Source organism: Symphodus melops (assembly GCF_947650265.1).
Source record: "Symphodus melops genome assembly, chromosome: 13".
In the NCBI taxonomy this organism is placed as follows: domain Eukaryota; kingdom Metazoa; phylum Chordata; class Actinopteri; order Labriformes; family Labridae; genus Symphodus; species Symphodus melops.
The window spans coordinates 6877475-6900665 of record NC_136703.1 but is presented as its reverse complement, the minus strand read 5'-3'; the positions used below and the strand labels follow the sequence as shown (position 1 = coordinate 6900665).

The 23191-nt window shown below is 39.5% G+C and overlaps 4 protein-coding genes across 5 annotated transcripts; 1 reads left to right on the top strand and 3 right to left on the bottom strand.

Annotated features, from left to right (window-relative positions):
* Nucleotides 1–1197: 1197 nt before the first annotated feature.
* LOC306834439 (L-rhamnose-binding lectin SML-like) lies at nt 1198–4667 on the bottom strand. Its single transcript, XM_079360333.1, has 9 exons — nt 4606–4667; nt 3312–3344; nt 3150–3212; nt 2889–3024; nt 2293–2402; nt 2164–2208; nt 1900–2032; nt 1640–1743; nt 1198–1379 (listed from the first exon to the last, which is right to left on the bottom strand). The coding sequence occupies exons 1-9, from the start codon at nt 4634–4636 to the stop codon at nt 1327–1329; spliced, it is 708 nt and encodes a 235-aa protein (XP_079216459.1). The 5' UTR covers nt 4637–4667; the 3' UTR covers nt 1198–1326.
* A 690-nt stretch (nt 4668–5357) lies between these two features.
* LOC306834431 (L-rhamnose-binding lectin SML-like) lies at nt 5358–8561 on the bottom strand. Its single transcript, XM_079360325.1, has 9 exons — nt 8457–8561; nt 8340–8372; nt 8191–8250; nt 7618–7753; nt 7407–7516; nt 7063–7107; nt 6835–6967; nt 6606–6709; nt 5358–5989 (listed from the first exon to the last, which is right to left on the bottom strand). Exons 1-9 carry the CDS (start codon nt 8479–8481, stop codon nt 5940–5942), a joined length of 696 nt encoding a protein of 231 aa, XP_079216451.1. The 5' UTR covers nt 8482–8561; the 3' UTR covers nt 5358–5939.
* Nucleotides 8562–12554: 3993 nt separating this feature from the next.
* casp9 (caspase 9, apoptosis-related cysteine peptidase) lies at nt 12555–15799 on the bottom strand. The gene is made up of 10 exons (XM_079359107.1): nt 15488–15799; nt 15197–15389; nt 14983–15066; nt 14824–14885; nt 14529–14705; nt 14353–14442; nt 14117–14264; nt 13805–13993; nt 13574–13683; nt 12555–12986 (listed from the first exon to the last, which is right to left on the bottom strand). Exons 1-10 carry the CDS (start codon nt 15617–15619, stop codon nt 12882–12884), a joined length of 1290 nt encoding a protein of 429 aa, XP_079215233.1. The 5' UTR covers nt 15620–15799; the 3' UTR covers nt 12555–12881.
* A 249-nt stretch (nt 15800–16048) lies between these two features.
* Nucleotides 16049–21942, top strand: dnajc16 (DnaJ (Hsp40) homolog, subfamily C, member 16). Of its 2 annotated transcripts, XM_079359098.1 has the most exons (16): nt 16049–16239; nt 16648–16829; nt 16905–16971; nt 17108–17280; nt 17377–17432; nt 17544–17728; nt 17862–17966; nt 18036–18194; nt 18341–18471; nt 18586–18769; nt 19847–20026; nt 20118–20194; nt 20402–20482; nt 20632–20721; nt 20818–20988; nt 21104–21942. In XM_079359098.1, exons 2-16 carry the CDS (start codon nt 16657–16659, stop codon nt 21549–21551), a joined length of 2280 nt encoding a protein of 759 aa, XP_079215224.1. In that variant the 5' UTR covers nt 16049–16239; nt 16648–16656; the 3' UTR covers nt 21552–21942. The 2 variants fall into 2 exon arrangements, with proteins under 2 accessions (XP_079215224.1, XP_079215223.1); XM_079359097.1 differs by having other exon boundaries at nt 17108–17432.
* Nucleotides 21943–23191: the final 1249 nt, after the last annotated feature.

The window sequence follows — 23191 nt, the reverse complement described above, 5'->3', positions numbered from 1 at the left end:
CCAGCTGCGTCATCATATCCTTGTTTTTGTGTTTCTTGCAAACTGACGACACTTTTTCTTGCTTAGAGTTGTTTTGTATAGACTTGAGTTTGGTCTGGTTTAACTGTCTGTTGTAGTGGGAGACGTTTTTGATAATTTATTATTTAAGGATTGAATTTATTGGCTTAATCACAAACAGTCTGAAATATACTTCAACCAATTCATTATATTTTACCATCATTCAGTATAATGTAAACTGCAGAATGTTTGTATGTTCAGAAAAAGATTTCTTAGAATCAGTGGAGGTTCAACACCTGTAGGAGACTACAGGCCCTCTCCTTAGTGATGTTTTTTTTGCTGGCATGCAAGAAAACCATTACTATGATGACATCGTAGGTTCACTGACAAAATATGACTTTTTGGTTAAAAGCTCATGAACTGAACCATTTGGTATCCCGAGTGCCCCATTTCTGTTGAGTGCTTACCTGTATGTGCTGAATTAGAGTATTAGTAGTTTGACTGGTGATGCTGAAGTCATCTCCAGGAAAACTTTTTTTCTTTTTTTTAAGGTTTACTTTTGGCCTTTTATTCAGAGATTGATAGAGTGAGAGATCAGGGGGAGAGAGAATGTGGCCTTACATGCAGGAAAAGATCCGCAGGTCATGTTTGGACCGATTCCGCCCACTTGGTTTGGACCATAGCCTCCGCACATGAGCCATGCACACTGACGTCTAGGCCACAGGGTCCCCCCCCCCCCCCCCCCCCCAACAAATATATTCAAAAATTTGATTTTTTAGTTTGCCCAAAGATGTATATCCTGTGTCTGAGACAGATATAGACTGGAGCATCTGGTCAAACATTTTTTTTTTTATTCTCACATTGCACCTCCAAATCCAATTTTTTTTAGATCATCATAAAAAAAATACAATCTGTATGTGGTTTGATTTTTTTATTTTTTTTATTTTGCAAGTCTGGACACAAGAAGCCACATTTTCCAAATCGGATTCACAACCCCAAAAAGGGAAAAGCGGGAAAGATCAGGGATGGATTGAAACTTTTGAAATAACATGGTCCAGATAACAACCACAGCTTAAAGAGCTGAGTCCAGAATACGCTGATCTGGTTGGCTTCATGAAGCTTTGCTTGTGCACTTTTATTTACAATCTTTTAATTATTAGGCGCAGCACTACACAAATATTCATAAACAGACAAGACTAATGCTGTTCAAAGTATTTTATTGAAGACATGTTTATTGTATTTTATAGTAATTTTAACACCTCTGGAGTGCTTACAGGACATTTTCTACTGATTATTGTTTGTTTAATTCATGTGTAATGGGATCTTGTTTTATTCAACCATGTGTTCGGATCCATCTGGCATGCTCAGAGGACCCAGAGGATCTGCATCAGAACAAAAGAAGTGGGGAAAAGAATAGATTTGAGTGGTTGTGTAACTGCATGACAGTCAAAAAAATACATTAACTCTGTATCAGAACAAAGACTTAAATTTAAAAAAATTTAGTTAGTTAGTGCAAAGATAATTGTTTCATTTACATACTGCCTCTTTCCTTTAGTTCTATTATCCCATTTTACATCATGTTTTTTTTTCATTTATACATCACAGACCAGCTTTTGAAGGCATGAGAGAGAACAGTTCTTACATTCACACACGTAGGCAACCTCCAGGTACTTGTAAGTTCCCCCACAAGGGTCTCCAAACACTGAGTTGCTGGATTTCACCATACAGCTGTTCTTTCCATTGCACCTGTGGACACAGTGAAATAAAGAGTTAGAATAGGCTTTATCTACAGGCATTCTTCAGTAGCTGGCATTATGAGAGTGTAACCATCACCTTGATAGTATAAAGTGATTTCAGTTCCTTTAACCTCAGGTATAAGTTGAAAGGAAGTTAGACTTGTACCTTTCAGCTACTATTTGACTGGGTTGTGAGCAGTCCACATCTTCGAGTTGGGAGGGGGGTCTCATAAAAGAGCATGTGGTGTGGTCATGACGCCCATAATCGGCACCGTAGACATAAATAACCTGTCCCACATCTGATTAGAAACAAAAGAAAATTTTGGCACAAAGGGGGAAAATAGTCATTGTTTTTTTTTTTTTTTTAGATACCATCCAAATATAACTGTTTATCAAATGTTTCCTTGAATGCATAATAAAAGTCACCTACCACAATGCAAATATGCATACGAGTGCTCACATGTAGTAAGATGAACTGAAAAAGTAACACCAATGAATTAGACATTAAAATGAAGAAGATGCAGCGTCATGCATTTTTTGTTCCAAAGAAGTGACTAACAGGCTGGCAGGCAGGTGAAGTTGGTTTCCAGATATTTGTAGATGCCCTCGCATGGGTCAGAAGTACGGACTACGTTTAGGTTGAGCTCACACATCTGCTTGCCGTCACACCTGTGGGTAAGTCACACAAAAGTGTGTTTAACACAAAGCAAAGATGAATTAGTGCAACACCTTAGACTGATGTCAGCATGCTTAATATGTCCGAATTCAGATCACAAGTGTCAAACATCCCTTTTGAAAGAGTTGTCCACTTATTCCAAACGTCCTGTGTGTCAGAATGGTCATTCAACTTAAACTTGATTGCTGTCAGTAAAAGAAAGGGTTTACCCAGCACAGAGAGATAACCAGTAATCATTTCTGTGATGGAACAATTTAGAGCATTCAACAAGAGGAAAGACCAAGTCATCTGTTCTGTCCAAACTGCATTTCTGGTATGATTTGTGCTGGGCCAAACAGAGGCATCCTCAAGGTTATGTTGTTGTTTTTTAAGCCTCGTTGGCATCATTGAACTAATTAGGAACCTCAGTGCCAACAACAGCCACATTTAGGATTGAACATTGTATTTCTTTTTTTCAGCATTGTAAGAGTATTGTGTACCTTCTCTTGAGGACGTCCATTGTGCCTTCCTGAGCACACTCTGTATCGGCGAGCTGTTGTGGTGGTTTGCCATCGCTGCAGGTCATAGAGTTTGTGCGCCCGTACAGGACTCCCTGCACACTGATCACTCCATTGTCTGATTTACACAAATCAAGACATACGGGATCAAGACCCGAGAATGATGTGGATTTTGTCATGAAACGTCTACAGAGATGGCTGATGCTTACAAAGGATTAAAAACAATAATGAGTTCAGTCATACCACAGGTCAGGCGATGGACATTGTGGCTGTCATCGCAGGTCACAACTGTGTCCGTGGAAGCAACTAAAGCAGCAAATATAGAAGTGTAAGTTGAGACTGTTTCCATTCCCATATTGCATAAACAATAATAAACACAATCTTGTTATTTATGCTGATACTTACCTGATGTCACGAGCATACATATTGCTGCCAGCACTGGAAAAGACAAATTAAAACACAAATAAGTAAAAAAAAAGTGGAGAATAGGGTCACATGGATTTCAAAGTACAAATGTTATCATCATCATTGAAACGGTGTTACCCCTAAATCAAACATTAGTTAACATGGAATAACACTTGTTTGTCTTTTAATATAAACATTTCTGAGTGTACATAGGACTGCAGTACAGATAGCACAAACAGGTGTCTATATTGTCAGACAGGACAGACTCCTCCAGATGACAACCACAGAAAATATTTGAGTCTTGTGGGTCCTATATTGCAGTTCCTGATACTTTCAGGCGAACAGAACTGCCTGACATATTTTTCTTTTGATATGCAATGATGATCAGCCGCTATCCTTTTTGTCAAAATACATTTGTTACAAATAGCCGGCAGCAATAAGACACTGTTAAATGTAATATTTAAATAAATGAATACAAATAATTGCCGTCGTCCAGTTGCCTCTTTTTTTTTAGATTTAGCTATTGTTCATTTAATTTATTTTGTCTGTTATATTGTGTTCCAGTCTGTACAGCAATTTGGTCAAGCGAGGTTGTGTTTAAGTGAAAAACTTGGACTTGACTTGACTTCCCCGATTCTGTAAACTCCAGCATTGAAAGGACAGTATTTAAGTATTACACATTGCTTGACGGAATGTTTTACTGGCACATAAAAGTGATGCTAATAAGCAAAATTTTAGGAGTTGGGACACACCTCAACCACGCCTGTTTTGGCTATCCCATAAAATCAATTTGAAACCTTTCCTCCCTTTTTGTCCTTGAATTTCACAACCCTCCTTCAACTTGTTTCTTTCTTTCCTTCTATCTGTAGGGTCCGAAGGGAATTTGTCCTGCCAGCTGGCTTTATCAAATCCCAGAAAAAGCTTCTCTAATTCAATGATAGCAAGATGTTTAACATCGCCAAATTCAGATTAATCATTCCAGTGTATGAATCAACACTGGAAGAAAAGAAGCACTAAATCATTATGGGTAATATTGATTCAATACAAATACATTATATATGTATTTGTATATGTATATGTATCTTATACTGTTTTTTTATACGTTGTATAAAAATATGATATATGTAACTTATATAAACATAAGTGATCTAATTGTAGTCTCAGTAATAACTCCAAATATATCTAGACTTTTGAGCTCTTCATCAAGACAGCAACAAAACCAAAATGCACTTAATTCTCTGTATAAAATCCCTCATTAGATATTTTTAGTCCTCATCACACAGTGTGTACTCACATAGGGTGTTGCTGAGTCTGAAGTGGAGCATGATTGTTTTTAGAAGATCCTGTCTGGTGTGAGCAGCAGGACTGATGGTGGTTCATTCTGAAACACCTACATTTAAGCTGCTGTTGCTTCCTTGTTTAGCAATAGCTTGACATTTTGCAACCTGGCCTCCCTCTGTGTAGAGTATGTGAAAGCATCATTCAGACCAGAATGCACCCTTTGTTAGGTCACACACAACAGAAAATGGATGATTATTTCCTGGATAAGGACAATGGTGATGTACCAAAGGAAAAGATTGATCGATATATTGACTCACACAAGAGAAAACAAACACAAGATAAGACTTTCGCAATGCTGCTAAATGGGACTTGGCAGAGTGGCTGCTTCAAGTCCTGTTACTGACCAAGTCCATAATGGGGAGCAGAGTTAGTTTTCTTCCTGAGAACTGCCGAGGTGTGCTAGACCAAGGCACCAGACCCTAAACTGCTTGGGGGCCCAAACATGATTGCACCCACACCCTTACTCTGATATCTCTCTGCATGTGTCTATGAATCTGAGGCTTGTCTGTGTGTTACTTGTCTGTGCTTGTCTGACCAACTGTATATGCATGTAAAGCACGTCTCCCAATGCAGTACAATACAGTACATTTTACAGTTAAATGTTGGATTTCAACTTGGGGATTAACAAAGTGTGCAAAATAAAGAAATAAAAATCATTGGGGTTTTTTATATTATTGGAAATAATGAGTCATGAAACAGCTCTGATGAAAAGCACGGAATTTATTTCAAAAAGTGCAGGTCTAGTCTGTTTGCAAACATTGATCATAGACTTGTCCTTGCCTTTGAGTTACATACATCTTGCAGGGTCAGGTGACTCTTCTATGACTTTTCATTGAAACTAATGAAACAAAAAGGTTCTCCCATTGTTCTCAGCTTACAATAACATAACTTGGGTATCGAGCTGTTGCTCATTTCTTCATCTTAAAATAAAGTCCACATTGTTAACATTACTTTGCGTTGTTACCCAGAAGTGACACACACATGATGTGTTGCATTGTTAGTTTTGTGGGTATGTCTATTTTTTTTTCTAACTTCCTGGACTACTCTGAACCAGTCATTGTTATTGTGTCTGTGCTGTCCGTGGAAGAACCAGAATGACCTGATAAAATTACACTTACCATGATAGACCTTAACCTGAAGTTCTCATGAGGCTTTTCTTGAGCAACGTTTTCTTGGATTAATATAAATTCAATATTAATCCAAAAGCAAGTGATGGAACATTATTAAACGAGACAGTTTGTGTTTAATGTATTTTCTTAATGCTGTTTGTTCTGGTTTGTCGTGCTCTTATTGTTCATTCAATTGGTCAGTAGACTCATCTGGAGAGTTCAAAGGATCTGTAAAAAAACAACAACAGAAGATTAAAGATCCCCTTTAGATACATTTATGAGCTACTGGTTATAGTACAAAGGGATAATCTAAACAAGTGGTTCTCAAATGGTGGGTGGGGACTCACAGGTGGGTTGTGAAGCCATTTTTAGTGGTTCGCAAATTTGGGCTAGGAAAAAAAGTCTGTGAAGCACTTTTTTAAACACGTTTCAATTGTTCAGCTTCTTTCTTACATTCTCACATTTTGTATTGACTGAGGTCCAGAAGGCACAATTTAGTTGGTACAAATCTGATCGGTGAAACAATATCAGAAATTTGGGTTGGAGGAAAATAGGTTTTTGTAGTTTTAGTATGTTTTAAGGGGGCCTCAGTTTCGAGATAGGACTTATGGGTTACACAGGTGGGTCCTGAGGCTAGACAAGTTGAGAACTAATGATCTAAACAGAATCTACACTTTGTCAACACAGAAACTTCAACACAACTCTTATATTTGAATACTTTGATAAAGGGCTTCCATTTTGTGTATTATTAATGTTGCAAAGAATTGCAGGAACATTTGATAATGGTATGGACCACAGAGCAGCTTTTTAGTATGAGGTAGAAACGTTTTTTTGAACCACTTACATTCACACATGTAAGCCACTTCCAGGTACTTGTAAGTCCCCTCACAGGGGTCCCCAAACACAGAGTTGCTGGCTTGAATAATGCAACTTTTCTCCCCATTGCAGCTGTAAAAGCAAGGTAAACAATGTTGTAGTGAAAAGTACATAGTGAGAAGTAAATTCCAGCATGATTTTGATATTAACAGCCTTTCTAGATAGGCAGTTGTGCAATGAGGAGTTGGTAACTGGACCTTTCAGCAACTTTGCTAGTGGGAAGTGAGCAGTAGCGGTTTGTCAACTGAGAGGCAGGCCGTTTGTAGGAGCATTTGTTCGGGTCAGTGCGTCCGTATTTCGCAGCCTTGACAAATATAACCTGCCCTCCGTCTAAAAATAAAGGGAGGAGGCATTGTGATGAGTGCTGATGCTGAAGCGCAATTAAAAATACAACAATACATACTCTGAAGAGGATGTGAGCTTACCACACTGCAGGTGTGCAAAGGAGTGCTCACATGTTACTTGGTAATCTGTGAAAACACAGCAGGGTTTACAGAGATGAACAGATGATCATTTTCAAACCTTAACATGGTACATAAATGTTGCCAATTATCATCCACACATATTACACCATCATGTGCTGTTTGAATAATTTTAAAGCAATCCAAGCATGGCCAAAAGCCAAACACATATTAGAAAAGACAAAGGCCCTTCTTTAAAAAACATTTCTGTGACGAGTGATGTCCGTTCAATGTGTTGTAAAATCAACAAATGTTCAATTATTCAGAAGTAATTGCCCATGACCTATAATCTTCAACATGTGATTTACTTGCTGGAAGGCAGTTATAGTTGGTCTGCAGGTACTTAAAGGTGCCCGGACATGGATCAAGTTCAGTGAAGTGAGCTGTGCCAAATTCACACACAGTTTTTCCATCACACCTGCAGGGACAAGATCGAGGAAGACAGTAAGGCACAGTGACATTCTACTAATTAAAGCATACGAGGTTACACATGTGAAAAGAAACACAGTAGGGTTGTACCATGATTTGAGGACATCCTCAGCCTCCCTCAAAGAGCAATCTGTGTTAGAAGTCTGTCCTGGAGGTTTTCCCTCACTGCAGGTCAGCGTGTCTCCACGTCCGTACACTGTAAACTGAATACTGATCACTCCAGAATCTATTACACAGCAGAGAGGGAGAAAAAAGAGTTTTAAAATTCAATTCAAGTTTAGTTCAGTTCATTTAGGAAGAGGACAGTACAAATTAATAAAACACATGGTAAAACATGGTTTAAAATTTGTAGTCCCCTGGCCCCGATGTTAAAGAGGTGAAATATAAAGGATGGATAAGAGCATCTTATCTATCAATATATTTTTAATAAATTGTTTTTTAGAAATACGTGGATCAATATTACTGTGGCAACTAATCCAGTGACTCTATTCAACCCTCACAATCACATCTAGATGTTTGGCTTTTCATCCATATTTAAAAAAGCAAACAAAAGTTAGATGATTTAAAAACAAGAGCAAAACACAATAATAAATAAGCAAACAAGCTCTTCAGAGCTGCCAAAGTAAACTCAAGCACTGTGTTTTAATAAAAATCAATTCATACCACAGCTGAGGCGATGGACATGGTCGCCCTGACATGTAGTAACTGTATAAGAAGAAACACCTATAAACAGAAATTAAAGTATAGTTACGGTAATACAAAGGAACAAATGTGAAAACATTTCTTCCACCCTCATATTTATTTATATTTACCTTCACATGCAAGCAGGCAGAAGGCTGCCAGCCCTGGTGTAAAAAAACAGCTATTTAAAGTCATTACAGTAGTAAAGAGTTGTTGTGCATTTATTCTAGGGTTATCAGTATACTCACCGACAGTGATGCTGATGTGGAGCATGGTTATACAGGAACCAGTTGTGAGCAAGCAGTGAGACGTTGGGAACAAATACCCTCAGTATTTATTCATTTGGATCTTGGGAGAACTTTGCCAAAAAACTGCCTCCAGTGGCTCCTTTTCAGTTGGCTTTTTTTCCCCTAAGCATTTTTTAAAAAGAGAATAACACAACAATCCAATGTGGGATGGCAGGCCTCCAGTAATCCAGTCTCTTTTCTCAAACGGCTGATGCCAGAGGGGTTTGAGCAAGAAAACATTTGAAGACTTTAAGCTCTGTTTACATGTGGAGTTGTGAAATATGTGCAGTGCTGGAGGGGACAATATTGTTTCATTTAGCTGTGAGGGGACATCATAGGGGAAAAATGTCTTTATTTACTATTTAGTTCAGTTTCACGACTGAACTACCCTCAGGATCCAGATATACCATCAGAGTTTTAACTCCTAAAAAAAGGTGTTCCACAAGGATCCATTGTGGGTCCTCTTACAATATATCAAAAATATTGTCTCTTTGATAAGACACGATAATCAGTGCAACTCAACTACAGGCGTCCTTTCTTTCACACGGCAATCCAGACTACCAAAGTCCAACATGCCTTCTACAAGCTGTGGACGGAGGGCCTTAAGTCTTTGAAGAACAGTGACACATCTCTGTGAATGAAATAGGACACAGACATAAAGTCCATCCGTCATTGCACGCAGTTGTGCAACTTTCTGTTAAAGCCAAACATTTTCTTGCTTGACGTTTCCTTTAAACGTAAACGTAAGTTAAAGATAGATAGAAATCACATTCAGCAAAACCTTTTTGTCAAAACAGAAACAAATTCAGTTTTCGTTTTAGTATAAGGGGAAAAGAAACCTGAAGCAGCATTTCTTTCATTTTTTGATTATGGTCAAATAATCAACAACGTCTGTTATTGTATTCTGTCAAACAAAGTTTGTTGGTTCCTTCTTCAATGAGTTGTCAGTAACACCAAACATAACTCCCATACTAGATGTATGTCACTATTTCTAGCTTTTGGCTGGACAAGATGCACTAACTGCCTTATTTGTCAAGCCTCATGTTTTTTTCCCGAAGATTAAACATTGATCTAATCTTAGCATCAAGGAATTTCTTCCTCTTTTGTTGTGTTTTGTTAATACTCTGTATTCAAACATCATTGCAAATAAGGTTTGATTATCTGTTTAATAAATTAACAAATGAAAGAATAACAGAACCAAAATAAACCATCATAATATCTTATTATGGGAAAATGCAAAGGTTCATAAATAATTGATAGGCATCCCCTTTTTTTTGTTTATGAATAGCAAAGAACAGGTTTTGCAGTTTTTGTGAAGGATTAGGTAATCGAAGCCCCAAATAAAGGAAAAAGGTTGTACTTTTGTGATGAAGACAAGTAAACAATTCTGCTTGTTTTCAATACTTTACCGTGACCGTTCCAGGTGCTTTAAGCTTCCTGGACAAAGAGATATTATCTTTACATCAGGACACGTGAACACTTGGTTGATGATAATCAGTACAACCAGTTTAACACACCACTGGTTGTGCAGCAGGAGCTCATTGGGGTTCAGTGTCGTCCCTAGGGACACTTGAAAGGAAGTGTGACTGCAGAAGCTTGGGATCAAACCTTACAGTTTAAAGAAGAACAACCACTCCTATACGGTATATGAATAATGCAAGGAAAAAAACGATGAACTGTGACAGCACTTTTGAAATAAAAAGGCTCGACTATGGTACAGAATGAAATAAAGAATTTCTATAATCTGTTTCAGTGCACTTGCACATTTGAGAGCTATCATGTGAGGCATGTGCACAACCAGTTTTGGATAACATTGGGCTGAGTGGGTTTACAAAATACAACCTCAAGTGTACATAAATCATAGTGTTCTTGACATAATGAGTGGGGAGAATTAAAAAAAGTAGGATCCAAAATGAGGAGAAGAAATCCACAATAGCTGTTGCGCAAATGTTTTGTTGGTGCCTGGATGTCTCGGGGAATAGGCGTGTTGTGTAATACTTTGTCACTGTAGGTTTGATGCCAAAAGGGATTAAGTCTAACAGAACAACAAAAATGATGTATGACGAGTAAAAGGAGGAAGAAGAAAACACTTATATGTCATCAATACAATCACAATAAGGTTAAAGCAACTTTTCAAAAGTGAGACCCAGCCAGGACATGTCCAAACAGCTGTGTCCAGACAGCAACGTTTAAAGACCAAAAATTGATGACAAAAAACTTAGAGGCAAGGCCATTTTACAAATACTTTATTACAAGCACATTATTATATTCTCTCTGTTTGTCCAGTTTTATTTGACGTTTCTTGTCTTGTTTTACTTCCTCACTTCGTCTGGTTTCCCTCCTTTTTGATTGCTCCGATTGTCTTCACCTGTGATATTAGTCTCACCTGCGTCTTATTACCCCTGAGTCTATTTAGTCTCCTACCCCTGTGAGGGCTCTTCATTGCTGCTTTTTGTTTCTCCTGTGAAGTATTTTATGTTGGGCATTTAAAATAAGTATGCTTTGCTTTGCCTTTTGTCTGAATAAGTCTTTTACTTTTTCTTATCTGCCCTTAATTCCTCCTCTTTGCCCTTTTACAACCTGACATGATAACTAAACAATCAAAAACTCTAACATTAAATTTGGCTTATAACTTATTGAGTTTAGTATGCTCAGAGACTGTAAATATTAAGACCATCCTGCTGTATTTGATCCTAGGATCGTGAAGAGATGACCTGCCCCACTCTGTAGCATTCAGTAGCGTTGGCCCTAATCCCTTGGCTAACCTTAGCTCCCTGTGGGGCATCTTAGAGGTGCATTATTACGTCACCCCCCAAAAAAGTCTCATTTGAACAGAGTTAACTGAAGTGGCAATAAATAAATGTAGATATGTGTTTCTCTCAAGGTAATGGTGAGTTCTCAGGTGTAAAATAAAATAGTCATTGTTGTTTCAAATTAGGATGGACCATGTTTTTATTGCTAACCTCTGTGGGCCTCAGGGCTGGGCCCCATAAAGTTTTCTTCCTTTTCGGCTGCCTTTTTTTTCCCCAAGTATTGTTTTTGTCTTTTTGGCAACAAAAAGAAGCAAGAATACATGTTTCACTAATACTGCTTATTAGAAAATTAACAAAATAACTTGAGTTGCAAAAGCAGTTTCTTATGAACTTTGTTATAACAAAAAAGTAATCAGAATACACTAGTGTGATGCTTTGCAATGCATTATCCCCAACACATCTTAAGAATAAGGAATAGTTCATTCAAAATGCAACATGATAGAGTTGTGTCAGTCTATTGGCCATTTAAAATGACCAAATATGCTTATTTTTATTAATTTCAGAACGATCTCAATTACCTTAAGCAGCAGAAGTTGAGTAGTAATTGGCAAATAACGAAGGCTTTTTTTACGGGAACTAAATATGCCAGGGTAGTTTTTGCATGTCACTATTTAATTTCAAGATTACATAAGAATATATTCATTACTCTCCCAAATTTTTTGTTAGCAATTTGAACCCTGGAACATTGAAGTGGGTCTGCACAACTGTTGCTTCACAGTCAGTAGGATCCTGATTTGAAGCCACGTCGAGCAGGAGCCCTTCTGGGTTTCAGTTTGCATATTCTCCCTATGCATGCATTGGCTCTCTCCAGGTACTCCAGCTTTGTCCCACGGTCCAAATTCATCAATTAGTGACTCTAAAGTGGTTGTAGTTGTGCATGTGAGCGTGGCTGGTGGTCAGCCCTGTGACTATCTGGTGGACAGTCCAGGGTGCACCCCACCTCTCGCCCAATGACATCTAGGATAGGCTCCAGCCACCCCAAACAGGAAAAGTGTAAGAGATAATGAATGGATTGATACATTCAATTATCACATTTGACATATTTCCTGAAAATCTTTTCCATCGCTGTGTAATACGCTGAAGTTGGCACTTAAGAATTTAACTTAAACAGGACGCATCTAACTCATTTGTGGCTGCTATCTAGTCTTTTTTCCCCAGCAATCTCCATATTAAAAAAATCCCTCTAACTTACAGTCAGTCCAAATGTATCAACAAAATCAGGAAATAACCAGACTTGCAAAAGGAATCAGCAAAAACCTTTATGTTGATTGTCTATAAATGTACAAATTGAAGCTGCTGCGCTCAAGGAGACACCAAAACTATAAAAAAAACACCACAAACCACATTTTTCACAGTATGTAAATGTAAACACAGATCATTAATGTATTAAACGTTTCAAAGAGCACAGTTCGAAATACCTGTACCAGTATAAGACCACAATTTAGCAAGTGCAGACTTTTCAAGTCGCATCAGACAAAATCCAAAGAAATGTTGGTCGTGACCCATGATTGGGTTAAAATTGGCGGAAATTCCCTGAGAGTGTAAATGGCTGGTATTGCGTTGGATCTGGCAGCTAGGCTTGTGTCTGAAAGTGGAGCAGTTTGCGTAGGAAGTTGAAGGATCCAGGCATTTGCTTGTAGACGCCTTTTGCAGAGTTTTGGGAGACTTCATTGTTGACCTAAAAGAAAGAGCAATCATTTATACGACACATTTATTTGTTTGTTTGTTTGTGTTGTAGTAGTTGTTTTTTAGGCCATTTTTGCCTCTATTGGATAGGACTGCCGAAGAGAAACAGAAAATGGTGGCAGGCCAGGTCTTAATCTTGAGTGTTTATGTCTTCTTAAAGTTAACAGATTATTGTTATAGTTGGCTAAAAAAAAGGTTGTATGTTGTTTAACTGCTCAGATAACTAATCTTTGTTTCCTGTATCAGCGAAAAAAATGCAGATGTATTTCAGTGTCTGCTTGTAACAAAGCTAATAATTCATTACTGTTAAAACTCACAAATAGAGTCATTGAGAATCCACCTTAAATGGTAGGCGTATACGTGAAAATCTAATGAATTAGTTTGGGGCTGTTTCTCTTCATTGGTTAGGACTGCTGAAGAGAGAGAGGAGATGTTGGGAGCGAGGGATGAATTGCTGCAAACCCACAGCTACCGCTAAGGACGAGGACTATGGCATCATTACATTGGGAGCAGGACGTCACTATTAGGCTATCTGTTACGCTAATTTTGTTTGCATATTGCATCATAGAAGAAACTTACCATCATCAGCATTGTGACCAAGTCATCAGTGGCAGCATTTTCCTCAAGAACACGATCCAGTATCTCGACGTACCAAGAGCCTGACTGGGTGTCTCTCCAAGATACATAACCTTTTTTTGAAACATAGGCAAAGTGGAAAATGACATTCAAGACAAGTCTGTGACTCTGGTATGCGTCCAAAAACAATACAACGTGAATGCATAGATGCTGCTCACACACACACACACATACCAGGAAAAGTAGAGTAGGACACTAAAATGTCACTCGGGGTGGGCAGCGTGGCTCGGGCATCCGGCTCATCTGACATGCTCAGAGAGTCGCTGCTGGACGACATGGGTATGGCGTCGGTCTGATCATCTGCTCCCCCGAAGGATGGTTCAATCCCATCAGGGGACACCTCAAAACCTGTGTCTCTCTCGTCTCAAGGACAAAAACAAATGTTCCTTCGTGTAACCACTTCATGTTTAAAGTGTGTTGAGTGGGATTATGGATTTGTATACATGCGATGGTGCTTTGAGTTATTCACCGACGTACGTAACTCACCTCCACCACAGGCTTGGATGAAGAAAAGTTTGGGCTTGCCCTGCAGAGATGGACAATGCTGCCCATTGAGGAAGTTTGTGATGTGTTGAACTGGGACATGCTGCCCGTCCACACCGTACACAGCACCAGGGAAGCGACTGTGACTCACCTATAACCGTAAATATAAGCCTATGTTAGCTTTTTATACGTCATAGAAGCAATATAATAATCAGGAATTTTTACAAGGAATTTATTACCTCAGTTCCATGGGATAGCATGATGACCACGCAGCAGTCATAAAGTGAATGATCCTTCTTCGACAAAGCTGACAGTTCATGTTTGATTTGCTGAAAGAGATAAGAAACTGTGAGCAACCCCCCCTTTTTGAATCTGGTAACAGATGTGGAAATGAAAGAAGAAAAAAAAGTCTTACTCTTTGTTTAAGGTTTGTTTTTACTTCCACAAGAAAATTGAGCCCCTTGAATCTTCTCTCCAGCCTATCACAGTCTATGTTGGACCCTTTGCGATTGCTGAGCTCGCTTTCAGGCTCAAAGTCCACGTTGTTTATTATGAGGCAATGTCCACATGGGTTCGCATCCATTTTATAGCTCTGACACATAGAGAAAAGACAAATGTTGGGTTTAGGTTCAACAGGATGGAACAAAGCAAAGTAATTAGCTTTGCCTTTTTAATGGTTGGTAAGTGCATGATAATTAACTGGTGATCACCTGTATGCTATCCCGGCGAGTCCTGCCGGGAGGCCTTGGTCCTATGAACTCGCTTTCAGGTGCTGTGATGTAAGCATCAGTATGAGTTGAGCATCAAGGAAGTTGCTAGACTTCATCCTAATATTGTGATGATTATTTCAAACAAATGGCATGTCTTACATGGAGTTGGAGTTGTGTTAAGTTTCTGTACTGGAGAGACAGGAACATTGTCTTTTCTTTGCTGATCAATATCCACAGCAGGGGCTATTCAGGGAACAAAGTGTACAAACAGAAACAAAACATGACACCAAATATTTCACATCCAGATAAGAAGTCATTGCAATGACTTTTGTAGGGTGAAAAACCTGTATAACATATAGTATGACACACTTACTAACTGGGAGAGGTCGTAGATGTGGTGTTGCTGGCTGCACATAAACAGCTGGAGCTCCATTCTGCAGGTGCTCTGCCAAACTGTGCTGCCCTGCCTCCTGAAGGCACTCCAGAAATAATGGAAAGGCCCGACTCCCACGTCTCTCCAAGTCCCGAACTAACTGTCTGGCTTGGTCCCGTCGGGTCCCTGAGCTCTGAAAGGAGACACAGGTACAGGTGCGTTCATCACCATTTTCACAAACAACGATATCAAATAAAGAAAGACAAGGAACTGAAAGTGTGTGTGTCTTACTTTTATCTCATCAATCATGTCTTGTGTGAAAACTCCTTTTTCCAAAAGTAAGTCACACATACTTGAAGAGTCAAACTCTCTGACCAGATTGGTCCTGTTTCGCTGAAGAATTTTTTTGTGTCTTTCTTCCATTTTTCTAATAAATACAAGACAACCACAGAGAAGCAGATGGAGACGACAGCCTAAAATGCGATCAATCCACACACACACACACACACAGGTGCTGTTAAACGGCGAAATATACTTAATACGTATTTTAAGTTTCTCTTTTCATGTTATTATATTAGGGTTAGGCTGTACGTGCTCGGTTACGTTCGCTACTTCCTTGTTTACATCATCGTTGTCTGTTATTGGTCCAATGCAAGAGTACAGCGGGGGGGGGGTGCGTTTGATTACACAACTGAGCGCTGCGATATGATCAACCCACTCCTATTCACACGACACGACACGACACGACGAGCAATAAACCGAACATACTCAGGTGAGGGCTAAGCTGTCCCTCCATACTCAGTTTCCCAAAAGCACTTTCGGCATTGGACGCCTCCCCCCTCTCCTCCTACTCCTCAATGGATGTGCTCCTCCTGATTCGCAGCAGCTTCTTCTCAGTCTGCCCTGAAGGAGCTGTAGGATGCGACTGAACGCACCATTTGCAATCCGCTGACTTTTCAAACAAGCATTACCCAGCAATCTTAGGAACATCTCCTCCTCCTTTAAATATGTGGCGTAGTGCTGGTTGACTGCACCTGCTTGAGGTAAATGCAGAGCTGTTGAGACTACTCGACCGCTAGCTCGTGTAGCAACGCATCTAACCTAAATGAAAAAAAAAAAGATGCGAACATTTATAACCTTCCTCGAGGAATTGAGTGTTTCCCCTTCATGTCCTGTCAGAGTACTTATAATATTCTAGTGTTTGTTGCTGAATAATATGGCTGACATTTGTTACATCGCTTGCCTTGCTGCATAAGTTGAATGCAACCCGTGCATGCATAAAGAACCACTAGACTGTTTTGATCCTTTTGCATGATTACACAGCTGATGTCAGCGCAGAGGAAGAGCTGTATGACATGTGCATGTCAGCAAAAGTGTCTAGATTGAACGTTTGTCTTGATGAGAGTGTTTCCATTGTACTTGCTAGTAATAGTTCATCTGTTACTCTACAGGTAACAGTGATGGCAGGGTCAAACATCTTTATGACGTTGGCTCTCCTGGTGGTCCTCTCAGTGATGCTGGCAGGAGCATCCCAGGCTGGGCCTGAGATGGACCCGTACAAAATCTTAGGGGTAACTCGGAGTGCAAGCCAGGCGGAGATCAAGAAGGTCTATAAGCGTCTTGCAAAAGAATGGTAAATATTTTCACCTGTCACTGACTTGTAATGGTATTCACTTATTGCTAATCTAATTGGAATTTTCATTTTAAGGCATCCTGACAAAAACAAAAATCCAGGTGCTGAGGACATGTTTATCAGGATTACCAAATCTTATGAGGTCAGTTGTTGATAGTAGAAATTATAAATGTTTTGTCTTGTGTGTTCCCAAATACTTTATGATGTGTTCGGTATGTACGACCATATGCATAAGGAAACGGTCTGCCATATTGATATTTGTAATGTTCAAAATCTAGATCCTGTCCAATGAAGAAAAACGTGGCAATTATGACCGTTATGGGCAGACTGATGACACCCAGCCATACAGCAGCGGTCGCTACGGTCATCGCCATGACAACTTTTACTTCGACGAGTCCTTCTTCAACTTTCCCTTCAACAGCAAGAACCACAGGGACTTTGCTGACAGCAGGTACATTTTGCACTTCAATCAGTACGTCAGCGACGTGGTGCCTGACAGCTACAAGAGGCCATACCTGATAAAGATCACCTCTGACTGGTGCTTCAGCTGCATCCACATCGAGCCTGTCTGGAAAGAGGTTGTGCAGGAGATGGAGACTCTAGGTTCGGATAAAAACCTGTAAATTTTCCAAAATTGTCCCTCATGTCATGAATTGTAAAGGGCGAATGGAAGACACTGATGTGTGCATGTTTGCCAATATCCTGTGTTTGCAGGTGTTGGAATAGGTGTGGTCGATGTTGGCTATGAGAGAAGATTAGCAAATCATCTTGGGGCTCATCGCACCCCATCAATACTTGGAGTCATTAATGGCAAAGTGACGTTTTTCCATTATGCAGTAGCAAAGGAGCACCTGCTGCAGTTTGTAGAAGACCTACTCCCTCAGAGACTAGTGGATCGGGTAAATATCTGTGTCCTCTGATCACCTTAGAAAGTACAGTAAAGGAAGGGTGTTTAAGTGAATCATAAAGGACATGCACACGATTTATTGACAGCACAAATTCAAAATGTTTTTTTTTTTCCGTTGGTTTTAGGTCACAGACAAGAACGACCTTCAGTTTTTGAACAGCTGGCATGAACTTAACAAGCCACATGTGCTTTTATTCGACCAAGTTCCTGTAGTTCCTCTCCTCTACAAAGTAAGTTGTTGGTTTGCTGTTTTTACACCAACACGAACAGAAGAGTAATGTGTTTCTGCTTCTCCACAGCTGACAGCTTTTGCATATAAAGACTACTTGCAGTTTGGCTATGTGGATCAGGGCCTTTCAGAGACGGCCGATCTGCAGAAACAGTTTAATATTAACACTTACGCTCCAACCATGCTGGTGTTTAAAGAGAACACAGACAAGCCTGCTGACATCATACAGGTAAATCACAGACACAGGGAGCTCTAGAGAAGAACATATTATCAACATACCATTTCATGTTCAGGGCTGTCTATTAGCTGATCCAGTTTCAGTCGATTTCACTGACACGTCTTCTTATCTTTGTGTTTGTGCTTCACTTTACACAGGCTAAAGGAATGAAAAAGCAAATTATTGATGAGTTCATGTCAAACAACAAATTTCTCCTTGCGCCAAGGCTGGTCAACCAGAAACTCTTTGATGAGCTCTGTCCTGTCAAACAGTTCCACAGACGAAGGAAGTAAGAGAGCGTAACACTTAATCTCATGGCATCTGTTGAACTTGATAAAACAATCGAGATAAGGGATTAAGATTTACTTATTGCTAATAGAGTTCTCCCCCCCTCCCCCCTCAGATACTGTGTCCTGCTGATCACAGGTGATGAAGAGACCTTCTCTTTGGGGAACCAGGCATTTCTCTCATTCGCTTCTACAAACACCAAGGACATTTTGAGATTTGCCTATGTGTACCAGCGACTGCAGCAACCATTATGTGACATACTAGTGTCGAATAAGGACAGTACACAGTCACACCCTCAGGTGAACTCATTTATGTTCAACACTGTGAAATATGAGTTTTGCGGTGAATGTATAAAATCTATTGGAATTTAAGAATTGGTTTTGTTCATAGTATGACGTGTGTAAAAATTCAGCATATTTGTTAATACGCCGCCGCTAAATGTGTAAATTGATTGAAGAAAAAGTCGGGATTTCAGGCAGTTCTCAAACAACAAGATGGGCGCAAAAAATATTTTTGATTTAAAACAACATGTAAAACTTCATGTAAAAATGTTGTTTGATGCCCTTTTGTGCTCACTGAAGGTTTCTATGAGGGACCGAGGATTTTTGAGAGCGATATCAGGGGAAAAAAAAAAGTTTTATTTCTTTTTATGATCTATAGAGTTGGATCCTGCGTTGATCCTCCAAAAGCAGTTATCAAGCACGTGGAAAAGATTTATAACGAAGACAAGATGAAAGTGACTTGGCATGTCTGGCATCCCCACAGACTGAGATGATGCTTTCCGTATAACACACTCTGCTGGTGACAGCCAGAACGAAAAATGCTATTGTAATACAATGGAACTCAAATGAAATGCTATTTGACAGCCTACAGCCTGTTGATGAGACAACATTTGGGTAAAGATTGGATTCAAGCTTGAGACACATCTTGTATTTGATGACCTTAAAAAGCTGCTAAACATAAGAAAACCAGACAGATAACAATAGATGCTACGTCTTTATCTGTTATAAAAAAAATACCTGCAGGCATGTCCACTCAGCCTTCTAGCTTCATCCATCACCGGTCTCTTCCATGTCTCAGCCTTAGCCATCATATCAAACGGTATCAAAATGGGCTAATGAGCAAGTAGGCCGACCATAAAGCCGTAGGCTCTTCTCATGAGAAAATAGCAGTCTGCTGCCAAATTTACATGTGCCATAAGCAGGAATTCGGGGTGATGTTCAGACACATGCCATTCCATCTGACAGTTTCTGTACTTCTTGATCAACTTTGAAACTTCCTTTTAAGGTGGAAAAAGGACACGTTTTTGCTTTAAATACTCAAGGAAAGTGAATTATTCAACATTCATATTAATCAGTTTTAAATGTTGTCCTTAGGTGGTGATCCTGGAGAGGCGTAACGCTGCAGGCAAGGCTTTGTTCAAGTCTGTCACAGCCTGGAACGGCAGTGAGGAAGACAAGCAGCTTCTTTTAGAGGAGCTGGAGAGACTCCAGAAGGACCCGTCCATCCTCATCCATGACGCCGTGCTGCCCGAGCTCAACAATGAGTTTGCTTCTGTATGTCGTCTTATTGTAGAAATATTTATGACTATGATCCGTTAAACATCACCCACCAGTCCTGCAATTAAAAGAGCTCATGTTTTTATAGATGTTTGTAATCAGATGGATCTACGCGTCTTACGATTACCTCTCTGAAGTCATTGACGATATTCTGCACAACAACTGGTAGGTAAAAGTCTTTAAAGTTCAAAGTCATGTTTTGTTTCAGGTTGTTGAATCACTCGAGGTCAAATAATTTGATGCTAGGGATAAAATTGTAATAAGCCGTTTTAAATATGCAAGCAAAGTGTTTTCCACGGTGTATAGAAAAATAAGTTCTTGAGACGTAAATAAAATGTGTGGTTTCTCTTTAACATCTTTGATGGTTTGCAGGCGCGAGATGATGCCTCTTCTGTCCCTTATCTTCTCTGCCTTGTTCATTTTGTTTGGAACTGTGGTCATCCAGGCCTTCAGGTTGGTTGCTATATGATGCGTACTGTATATCACACAAGGCCAGCAAAATTGTATCTATGGCAGTATCACCTTTTTTGAGATACAGGATGTACAAGACACTGTTTAAAATGTTTTCTTTGGTTCTCCTTTGTGGGAAAATATTTTTGCAGCGATTCAAGTGATGACAAGCAGACTAAACCCAAGGCAAAAGAAGGAACAAAAGCAGAAAATGGGTCACCAGGGGCCAGTGGTACTTCAAGGCAAGCGTCGATTACTTTTTTTTTTTTCTTTTTTTTTAATCAAGTGACGGACTTATGGTTATGTGTCAAAGCTTTATTTTCTCTCTTTGATTTTAGTCGGCCTCCCAAGAAGAATTTTGTGGAGGTGACAGAGCTGACAGACATCACTTACATTAGCAACCTGGTGAAGCTGAGGCCAGGACACATGAACATAGTGCTGGTGCTCACTGACGCTTCCAAGAACATCCTACTTAGCAAGTTTGCCAAAGAGGTCTACTCCTTCACAGGGTAGGCTAAGCATCAACTTCTAATCACATTGAGCAAATAAAATTCATGTTTAAAGACATTTACAGTCTACTAAACATTCCTTCTTTACATGCATTCCTTCAACCCTTTCTCCCAGGAGCTTTACGCTGCATTTTTCCTTCCTGAACATCGATAAGCATTGCGAGTGGATGCACACGCTGCTGGAATACGCCCAGGATGCTACTCAGATCGATGCAGACGAGGATGATGGGAGCCACCACAAGATGGACTTCACCGGCTTTGTGCTCGCACTTAACGGCCACAAGAAGTACTTTTGTCTGTTTAAGCCGGTCTATACAGGAGAAGACTTTGACAATAAGTCATCAGAGGATGAAGGGGGCTCTTCAGGGGGGCGGTCAAGGTCAAGCTCGAGGGATGACCACCCACCACGCAAATCCAACAAGTCCCGCAGCCTCTCCACCCTGCAGATCCACCACAAGCTGGACCGCCTGGGGTTGTGGATGGAAAGACTGATGGAGGGAACTTTGCCACGCTACTACATCCCTTCCTGGCCTGGCCTAGACAAGATAACCCCTGGCAAATAAAACTTTTATCTGTTGTCATACTGAAATGGCTCCCTGATTATGGCTACCTGTTTTGCACTTGAGATATTTAATAGTTACAGATGTCTTTTAAAGTTGTTGTCAATATAACAAACTGGAAATTGAAAAAAAAAAAACCTTTGTACATCCATTTCGCAAGAAAGGTGCGTAGGAGAGCAAACGCGTGACAGTAAACTCCTGCACTCCAACTTGCAAACAAACATTTATTTGCAATGTTTCAGTACTTGTACTGTTAAATATTACATACTTTTGAGCAACTACTGTAGGACACGTCCTTTATGATATCCTCATACACCTGCATGCTGTTTTCAACTGCCAGTTGTCGTATTTATTAAGGCAAATGCTGCTACAGCCTTGTAAACGGAAAACAAAAGCACTGTGGCTTCCTGTCTCCTGCGATCATGAAACACTTAAGGAGGCAGGATATTGACCTTTTTTTCCCCATAGATGAATACTGTGAAGAGCAATGCATGTCTCTATACCTAAATGTTCTTGCCTTTTTATGTATCCCATTTGTCTTTTGTTATAAATGATCTTCTGAAAGCCACCATGCTCGTGCAATCTACACACTGCTGTAATTACAAAGCCTTTTAACCTTAACCTGGGGTGTTTCTTCCATGATATAGCAGACAGTGTGATCGCACAAAAAGACAGTATTGTTTGTTTGATGGAAACATCTGGTTGGGGCTTAAAATGTGCTTCACTACAAGCAAGACTCATTTTTTAGCAGCCTTGGTTTATTAAAGAACTTCAGTTAGCCAGTAGCTTTATGTAGCAACTAAGAAAAAAAATGCTGTCTATTTAATTTCCAATGTTGTCCAAATGGCACAATTTCCTGCTACTTTATCATTATGTCATGAGTTGTGTTGACATGAAAGTGACTACAAAGTCAGTGTGTACTTGTGTGTATTAATGTGTTGCATTAAGTACATTAAGAATATCAGTTTTTCAGCACTACGTGATGTATAAAATGTACATATGGATGATGAGATGAATGTTTTACATTGATTGGAGAAAAAACTCAGTGCTTTTTTATTTATTCAATTTATCATAGAATCAAGTATAACAAAGAATGTCTGCAAATGTCAGATGTTATAGTTTGTCCTCAGTTGTGTATTTAATCTCCTGTTGGTTGTAATAAAATGCTTTGTGTTTGTTTATGAAGAAAAATGATCAGAATGAAACCATGTCAAGTTTTGGATAGGACTAGATTGTTCCTTAAAAAGTTTGATTGAATCAAGTCAGTTTTATTTAGATTTTATTTCACACATTTCAGCAACAAGGCGATCAAGACAAACAGAAAAGAAACATTAAAAATATAACAACTAATAATAGATTCAATATAAAATAAATTGGAACGATCTGAATAATAAAACTAAAATACAACCTAAATTGGAAAAAAAGGGCATTAAAGGTCACATACACTCCCATGTTTTTCTAACACTATATGACTAGTCTGTATACAAACCATTACATTATGAGAGAAGTCCATGTTCTCCATCAATGCCTGCTCCACTTTTCAGAGCATGTGTGCTCAAACAGGTTTGTTTGGAGATAATCCCTTCATGATATCACAGAGGGCAGTGACCCCTCCCCCAGAAACGACCTGTTCTGAGCAGGGC